The sequence below is a fragment of the Magallana gigas genome, chromosome 2 (genome assembly GCF_963853765.1).
Source record: "Magallana gigas chromosome 2, xbMagGiga1.1, whole genome shotgun sequence".
Lineage (NCBI taxonomy): Eukaryota > Metazoa > Mollusca > Bivalvia > Ostreida > Ostreidae > Magallana > Magallana gigas.
Window position 1 is genome coordinate 29398006 of NC_088854.1, and position 9981 is coordinate 29407986.

General features: G+C 34.2%; 1 protein-coding gene across 1 annotated transcript; it reads right to left on the minus strand.

Annotated features, from left to right (window-relative positions):
* Positions 1–4738: 4738 nt before the first annotated feature.
* LOC105334795 (piRNA biogenesis protein EXD1) lies at positions 4739–9740 on the minus strand. The gene is made up of 6 exons (XM_034447878.2): positions 9280–9740; positions 8546–8794; positions 8310–8390; positions 7610–7732; positions 7406–7527; positions 4739–7286 (listed from the first exon to the last, which is right to left on the minus strand). Exons 2-6 carry the CDS (start codon positions 8792–8794, stop codon positions 6479–6481), a joined length of 1383 nt encoding a protein of 460 aa, XP_034303769.2. The 5' UTR covers positions 9280–9740; the 3' UTR covers positions 4739–6478.
* Between the last annotated feature and the right edge of the window lie 241 nt (positions 9741–9981).

Genomic DNA, 9981 nt, shown 5'->3' on the forward strand with positions numbered 1-9981 from the left:
GAACAGACCCAGCACCTGGATTTAAAGCACTGGTTAGTGACCAACTCTTAGCTCGTCATCGCTTATCAATCGAGCTCGGCCGAGTCAAAAACCCAAACAAAAATCCAGTTGCTGAGAGAGCGATACAAGAACTTGAGGATGAAGCTCTGCGATCTAATTTGTCTAACTCTGCCTTGACACCTTTGTCTTTGTCCCTCATCACAACCCGTTTAAACACCCGCATCAGAAGCCGCGGTTTATCATCTAGGGAAATATTTATAGTGAACGAGCAAAATGCCCATCTGGCAGATTTCCTGCACTCCCTAATTTGTGCGTGGGTGACGTAGTTTATCTCCGATGTGACCTTAACAAGAGTAAGTCACGTGACCGATATCTTGTTGCTGAAGTCGACCCACCCTGGTGTAACATCAGAAAATTTGCCGGCAACCAACTACGCCAGACCTCGTATCGTGTAAAGTATACAGACTGTTATAAAGTCACAAGTGATTATCCAGAGGTGATAACCAAACCAACACACTCCCACACTGATGAGGATGATCAGAATCCAGAAGATCTGCAAAGCGATGACGTTCCCCACTCACCTTCATTACCAGCAGTTCCTTCTGCAATATCTGAAGTGCCTTCTCCTCAACAACATACACCGATAATCGCCCCTAACCCGGCAGTAGACTTAACCGAGACTCCTGATAACTGTGGCACAGAACCAGCAGCATTACCGGTAGACTCCGAGTTCAACACAGAGGAGCCCATTCCAAGTGATTTACCCGACAGAGACACCGTTGTGACCCGGCCATCACGACGCCGCACACTGCCTAAGAAATTTGACGAGTTCGTAATGTTTTAATAACCTACTCTTTCTTGTGAAATATTTTATAACTATTGTTTACTTATTGACACTAAGTTTGTGTTAGAAACATTTCTGTCACATAGTATGTCTTAATTTGTGTTGTGAAGGGCAGAATAATCCCTTAAACCTAAGGGTAGTATACCCAATGAAGGTTTCACATATGTGTGGATATATATATATAAAAAAAAGAAAAAGAAAAGTGGTAGCGCCAGCCATCTTCGTTTATTAGTGCGACCCCATTTTCCCTGTCATTAGTATTACCTTGATTTCCATTCAGTAAACTTCCTCCTTCCAAACAACACGTGTTGTGGTTGTCTTTTATTTATTGGCGCGAGGAAAGTATGAAGTCAGTAAAAATATCATGCATTACGTGGACCATTCCTTGTATTGTTTTTAACAAACAAATAAGTTCATTAAAATAGTGTCAAGCATTATGTTGTAAATTTATTGGACAGAGGTTTTTTGTATTATTCCAATCGGGTTCGTTATCGGGTTGGTCTGTTGATTCGGGGTACAGAAGACGGTAAGAAATAATATGCAGAAGGATAAAACGTACGCTCAACTAGGACCCCAGGTCACCCGAAAATAGTTCCAAAATAGTTGTGTATTAATGAGCAATTGTAGAACTCTTTTATCATTGAAGATGTTATCTGTCTGCAAAAATGTGTCTCAGCATCAATGCGATATTTTTCTGTAGACAGTTATTTATACATGTGAATGTAATAAGTGACTTGATATCAGAGCCGTCACCAGTAGACTTCAGTCTGTGAGATCAAATAGATCGTGTTCAAAAATGATACATTTAATTAGTGGGGATGAGCTAATTGAACGGACTGAAACTCCAGAGAAGATGTCCCTAGTTCAATTAAGAGACTATTTATGTATTGGAAAATCCAGCAGTGGAGTGCATAATTGCTCAGGGTTAAAACAAATTATAGATCTTATTCCCAAGCCATGCTCCAATGACCCACCAGTGAACTCTGCTTGGTCATTGCTGACCAAGGGTGAGTATGACGGTTTGTTTCATCACATAACAAGCAAATAGCATGGTATTCATAAATCTTTCCCAGGTAGTATCGATTTAAACTTGTTTAAGTCATGATCAGCCGGGTGGGACCACAATGGGGGAGAGGTGGGTTGAAAGTGTCACATAGGCAAAATTCGAACTAATATCGCTAATATCTTATTGTTATAATACATGGTATTACTGGTACCTGTATGCAAGCATTTTGACATATTACTTATTATTAATAACATAGACTGGGGCCCCTAGACAATCCTGAGCCCCACAAAGGGCTCAACGTTTGATGTAGGTTTATAGATATATGAACAGCTAGTTAAGATCTTCTAGAGAACTGCAATGCTCAAATTAAAAATGTGATATGACTATAAAATCACCCTGTTACCAAAGGGCTCAATATTTATCAAGGATATGTAGAGAAAATCTTGAAAATCTTTTTATACAGACTTTATTCTAATACGTTGTCCAGATATTTCGTATATGACTCCATTAATCTGATGTCATTGAGGCTATGGTTGCTAAGCGAACAATATGGACCATGGAGCTTCTTATTATGATTTTACTAATGCATATAATAATCTTCACAGGAGATGTGCAATACCAAATCAAATTATTAAGCGAGCTCACAGAAAGTCTTCTAGACAAAGAAAGTATTAAAGAAAGAGTTTTGGACAATATGTCTGGTTCTCGTGCACAAAAAGAAGCAAACATTGAGAATGTTAAGTAAGTAATAAAAATAAACCAAGCTTGTGTTTTAGTTTTTATTTACCAGCCCAAAGCTAGCTGACCAGAAAATATGAGTCACTAGTAAAGTTAAATATTGCATTTGATAGAATCTATGAGTTGAAGTATTTAAGAAAAATGTAATGTCATTGAAAGTTATAAAATAAGTATTGATATAGTCGGTGGATGGTTACAATTTGCAATTTTGCATAGACCTTGCTTTTTCAAATGTTTTTATTCTATCTTGTAATTTATTTGAAAATCATTAAAAATCTATATTTATAACATAATGTTAATGAAAGAATCCCGAAATGCATTTAACCAACAACATATGTATTAGGGTTTATAATAAAGTTTACAAGCATGTTGTAAATCATAATGTCTCATCAAATACATTTTTCACCTTTGTCTATAGGGAAGTACTACAGGTTATTGTACAAGAGGTCAACAAAACCGACTTGAATAAGGCAATGCATGGAGAAGTGTTTGAAGCTTTTTGCCAGATACTGGAGTCTTTGCTTCCTGACAAGTAGGTACACACATCAGATATACATAAACATTCAGAGTGTTTCGGGGAACAAGAATTTAATGTTGCAGATTGGTGTTTACTCATGAAGAGTCCCAAATAAATTCAACATTATTCATTATTCTATTGAAATGTGTTTCTAGTAGAACCCTTTTTTCTTGCACTCATTTTAAAATTTCCATCTTCCTTCTTATTACTGTTGTTACTTTTACAACCTTTTTTGGTCATTGTATACGGGTGGTCCTCTTTAATTTTTTTGGCCTTCCTGTTGGGAAAAAGAGGTTGTTGTTTCCTTTTGGTAGTCTTTTTATGAAAATTTGTTCCAATGCAGCTTGAATAAATAGCGTTCAAAGACTGCAGAATGCTCCTTTTTCTTTGTTCAGACACCTCTTTAAATTGGAGGCTGTTTACAACTAAATTGACAGCTTGCAGTTTCTGCCTCACCTTCTGATCTAGCGATTCATTAGGTTCTTTTAATTCTGTTTCTGCAACTTCAATGTATGCATCTCTAGTGATCAAGTGAAATTTGAGAGCCAGTTGTAGAGTCATGAGCAAGATACAGGGCTCACAACTTCTTGTCACAGCCTCGTGTCCTGTTTTTATTTACACAGGTTCAATATACCAGTCAAAAATAGTTTTCAGGTTGATTTGTCTGTCTGTTCATTAATTTAAGCATGAATAAACAGTTACTAACGATTAACACATTTATTTGAGGTCTAAAACTGGAATTTTTACTTCAACATTCAAAATGTAAACAAAAGCTTTGTTTACATAGCGAAGAATTGTAAGCTCTGTAACTCGCTTATAATTCAACAGATGACAATCAAATTTTGGTTGCTTATTAAAAATGCCTTACTGAAGCATTGTAAACATTAAAATCGAAAAAATAATTTTTGACGAAAATCGTGACCATGCCCCTTTAAGGTCAGACGACACGATCTTCAAAAATCTTTTTTGTATCTCCTCATAATAAAGAGTTCCAATAAAAAATATTAATTTTATAATTACTTTAAAAATGATCAAAATTAACTTGGATTTGGTTATATGTCTAGATGGTCGAGTGGTGAGAACAGTGGCTGCTCACTGCCAAATGCGTATAGGTTCTAGAGGTCGTGAGTTCAAAGCCCCGCCCCGGAGGAGATATTGTTCTAATATAGTGAATTTCGCTGTGCTGTAGATGTATTTATTTTTATATCAGCAATTCAAGTGTATTTTCAAGAAGATTATATTAATATGATATTGCATACTCTAGTATTTTGCAGAAATGCCTGATAAGGTACCCTAATTTTTGCAAGAAAGCTTGTCAAAGTAGTAGTAAACCATTAACAAATTCCTGGTAAAAGTTATCTAAAATTGCGGAACGTGTCGTCTGACCTTAAATTTCAGTTTTTTTTCTGACAAGCCTCTTGCTCAAAGACGTGCTTTATACGGGGAAAATAAGTTAGTTTTTTGCGCTTAAGTGGTGAAGAAACAGAACACTTCTTTTATTGGAAATGCTTATATTTTATTGATATGGAAACAATTGGTTGACAAAAAATTATATTTTGCGCTTGCCTAACAATAATTTGTAAAATCACAAAAAATATATGAAGTGTTGACTACTGTTTTTCTAAAATAAAAAAAATCTTATTTTAATGTGATATGTAGTATGTACTTAAACTTTATTAAGAAAGTTTTAGCTCACCTGAGCTAAAAGCTCAAGTGAGCTTTTCTGATCACATTTGTTCTGTCGTCCGTCCCATGGACGTCCGTTTGTCCGTAAACTTTTCAACATCTTCTCCAGAACCACTGCGCAAATTTCAACTAACCTTGGCTCAAAGCAGGCAAAGAGATTTCTAAGTTGTGAAAAATAATGAACCACACTTTTCTCAAGGTGGATAATTAGGAATTTTTTGACAAATTTCAGAAATCTTCTTCTCAAGAACCAATTAACCAGAAAAGCTGTTACTTGCTGGGAATCATCCTCAGATAAGGTAAATTTAAAACCATGACTCCCGGGGGTAGGGTTGGGCCACAATTGAAGGTCCAATTTTACATACATTTATATAGAGAAAAGTCTTTTAAAATCGTGGCCATTAAAAGCTATAACTTGTGTAGAAACATCCTCAGGTAGTGTAGAATCAAGATTGTACTAATCATGACACCCGAGGGTAGGGGGCACAATTAGGGTTGAGTTTTTACCTAGGAAAATACAGAGATAAATCTTTAAAAATCTTATTTTCAAAAATCAATTGCCCAGAAAAGATCAATTGCCCAGAAAAGCAGTAACTTATGTGGAAGCATTCTCAGGTAGCGTAGATTTAATTTTGTACAAATCATGAATCCCCGGTGGTAGGATGGGGGCAGAATATGAGAAGGGGCATTTTTTTACATAGGAAAAAGATTAAGTATTCTTGTACTCGTAGATGTTATAATTCATAGTATTACTAAAATGCGAGCATCTTAACTCATTTAGATTCTCAATTGCTTAGAACCTAAACAATTGTCGGGCCTCACCAAGGACTCTAAGTTTGATGTTAATTTATAGATATTTGCTTAAGATCTTTTTGAGAACTGTAATACTTATTATGTGATTTGACTTTGAAATAAAATTATTCTGTTCAAAAGTGGTCCAATGTTCATCATAATATATGTAACATATGAAGATAACTTTGAAAATCATTCTAATATCTTTATTCTACTTCGTTGTCCGGATATTGTGTATATGATTTCATAATTCTGATTCCATTATAATTATGGCTTTTGTTGTTCAGCTGACCGATGTGGCCCATTGGCCTCTTGCTTTTGTTTTGTAATCTGGTGGTTGGTTCTTCACGAGATCGTGATAAGTTTTATGATACTTGCCTTATAAGGCCTAGTCGTACCATCAAGGTTCTTTTCTTTCATAAAAAACCCTTTAGGGCTCCATTTTTTTTTAATTAATTGGACTTTTGATATTGATCACTGTTCGTTATCACCACATGTCATACAACATTCACACAACAAATGTTTTGTAAGTCAGAGTAGGAAATGCACAATATGCCAATATATATGCTTAGCAAAAATGGAAATCCATTGTTTGATACTATACCGAAATGTTAACTTTACCGTACTTTTTTGTATGTACTTCCAACGGTTTCCCATAATTGGTTTCTAAAGTGCGTCAAAGGTATATTTCCGAACAATTGAATCTATCTCATCGGCTTTTATGTATATATTTTAGTTTGTTTTAAAACATTTGAAACATTCATTTTCTCAATTTCCAATTACATTTGCCTTGTTGCACGATGGTGTTTGAAATGATAATCCATGTATGCCTTTATATGTTTATTGGAAACGTCGCACCATGAAGGTTGAATTCAATCAATATATGTAAATTATCTCAAAATAATGGACTAGGAGGAACAACATCTCGTCCGAATGTTTCATCGAGTTGTTTCTTAAATGTCCAGGCGCTTTGTTTTAAGGGTACTGGTACATCTTCTCCTATTCCTAGGTATTTAATTATTCTTTTGTAATACCATCCTTTCATTGTGAACTCATTTCCTTTTTCGATTAATTTTTTGCAGTTTTTATCAATATCATTTTCCATTAAAAGCCAATACAACCTAATAACGTTTTTTGGAAACCGCTGATCATTGGTACCGTTTATATCCAAAGACTTTAACACATCCTGCTCGTTCTTTGATAAGTGGGCCAACTCAGTTTTGATGGTGTATTTTTCCTCTATTTCCTTTCGAATACTTTCTTTTAACTTCTCTCTAACACCATTTGCTAGTGTTGATACTGTGTCATTTGGATGTTTGGAAAGTTTAGTAAGGAGCGAAAATGGGAGCCATTTATCTTCGTTATCTCTTTCACTGCTAGCAAACACTTTATCCAGTTCATTTAAGTCAGACATGATGCTCTCCGTTTTAAGCCGATCTATAAATTGTGACTTTTCAGCAGCCTCTTTATAGTCAATTCTTTTCAGGGCTTCGTATTCGTCGGTATTCTCTGGAAATTCTGGAATTTCCTCTGGAAAATTCGTATGTGCACCCCATTTTTCATTGATGGAATCAATAATTTGATTAACAATACTGTTTTTTCTTTCATATCTTAACGTCCTGATTTCATCATCAATATAAAATTTGATTGTCTCTGATACCCGTTCTCGAAAAATTGTAAGCAGTCCATTTTCTTCGATGAAACTGAAAATATTTTCATTGGATTTATTTACGACTATTTATTATCCTTTTGTTATGGCTTATACATGTAATAGGTATCTTTTCTGCATTGATCCTTGGACTTTTCAACTTTCTTTGCTTACCGTTTTTGTTTTTTAAAGACCTCAGGAATCAAAGCTCTGACGTCACCTACTGCAACGGACTTCATTTTATCTGTGAGAGGACGTTTCGCCCAAAAGTCACCCTCCTCTTTACTATACTGTGCCTGAAAGTAAATTCTATATTTTCACAATATGATATTTTTTTTAAAACTCAGTTCAATTTGATTTGTAAAGGTAATTTTCAACCTTAAGCTGTTCTTTATATTCAGACACTTTTGTATGAGTGGAATATTTTTCGCAAAGGGTCTGTAAATTCAGTGAATTAACAAGCAATCGTCCTTTTTTCTCTTCCAGGACTGTATCAGCAACCTACATAAAAATTAAAATATACAAAAGTACTGTGTTAACTAGGGTTCAAACAGTATAACATTATTTAGAATTGTTTCAACTAAGGAATGTTTTAAAGCGAAGGGTTTCAAACAAAAGAGTAAGGTTTTGCAAATTGAATGCATGAAACTTAGTTGTTATTGTTTCATGTGGCATAATAGTTTGAACGTTTATGAAGCTACATGTATCACACTATTTTTTTGACGACATATTAAAACATATCTGTATAATATTACAAATTGACGTTATTTTAAGGAAAAACCGTAGCACAATTAAGTCAGCTTACATATATATATATATATATATACTGTACATATTATATAATTTTTTATTTCAATTTTGTTCTTTTGGAATGATCCCAAAATCAATGTAGAATTTAGAATAAGAAAATGGTAAAATTGTGAATGTAAAGTAAATCTTTAAAACCAGTTGATCACTGTGTTAAAACATGGAGTAATTGGCCCAATAGCAAAGATTGCCAGTAGTCAGAGCTCCATTTTAAAAATATTTGATTTATTCTTATCCTATGTCATGGAGTGTTTTCGCCATATACTGGTACCTGGGTGTCAAAAACGTTCTGAAGAGTAACTCCGAACTGGTGATATAAAGCAGCGCTGTCGTATGAACATGCATGCATCACCTACGGGCATATAATGAGAGCAACAAATCATAAAACCATATTTAAAAAATTATAAATTTAATATAAACAGAGTAAATTGATCTTTAACATATTTTCTAAACAATTACATGTATATTCAATTTGGTTCCGTATTTACAATATGTACCATTACGTACCTTCAGAGTTTCGTCAGATTCCAGCACTATTTTTAGATGACCTTCAGAAAACAGATCCCGGTTTTCTTGTACATCAAACAGGTACACGTCACCGCTGTAGGTACAAATTTGTAGGAGAGTCATTGGACCTTCGACCCCAAGGGCAATCCCTTCACAGTCTACCGCCAAGACTGCCTCACGTGACAAGATGGAGACAATATGGTGACATCGACTTGTTTCAACGACAATTTCAACCGTTTGGTCAGCCATCTTGATGTACCAAAACAAAATCAATAACCTTGTCATTCGCAGAAAAAATATAACTTTCGTTTTCGCTGGGAGGTAAATAAAAGAACTCTCCTTTGAAATTTGTGTTTTGTTTAACACTTGAAAGATGGAACGAACCTACAACTTGGGTTATTGTAAATTATCATAATAGAAATTAAAAAAAAAAAATCATAATTTTAAAAAAACATTATCCAAAATAATTTTTCTTCGATAAGGGGTAAAAGATTTAACATGTTTCAACATTTTCCATGTTAATGTGAGAAAAGGAGGACTTACATGAGTATTGAAGAATTACACATATTTCAGAATTTGAAAATAAGGACTGATAACTCGTTAATTTGAACTGTAAATCAAATATATTTAAACTGAATTATCTTTGTAAATTTTTCTATCAATTTCAATGCTTGCAAATTACACACCAAAAATAAAACACATTTCCAAAAAAAAAAATAGAACAAACTACTTACATTTCGCTCAATTCAATGTGACTATCTCCAAACTTACAAGTAACTGCGCAAATCAAAGAAAAAAAAGAAATAAATCATCACTTTATCACTCCATGTGTACATAACCCTGATCAAGCGATCAATAACTGTAATCTATTAATTTAAATAACTACGTTGGTGGCTTTATTATCTATAGTTCAAGTATTTACAGGCTTGGTCTATCTCAACTCGTTTTTTTAAAAAGCATTCTAGCACATTGATACATGTAAGGGACATGTAATACTGCTTAAAATAAAGAGCATACCGGAAGATGTGCTATTTCAAAATGACTAGGTTTCTGCGAAGTGTCTTCGCAATATTATTTCTTTGGTATTATTTCCCTATTGAAAACGATGCTACGTGCTCGTACACACTAACAAAGGGTCTGTATCTTTTTCGGATGTCGGTTGCTAAATGCGGAACAGAGTAGAAAACCTGATTGAACGCTATTTAAAAATATATTTTTTTAAAAACGATTAAACATGCCTGCTTGCGCCCACATAAGTGTATTTCACTTTGATTTTTTCTTTATTTTACATGGTATTCATTTACATCTACACTTTGACATGTTTTCTGAATTAATTTTTAAGTACTTTAGATCTTTGCAGGTATATGCTTGGATAAATCTATTTTCGATAATTTGATTCTTTGAAATGCATATTCTAGAAATAAGTAATTAAAACA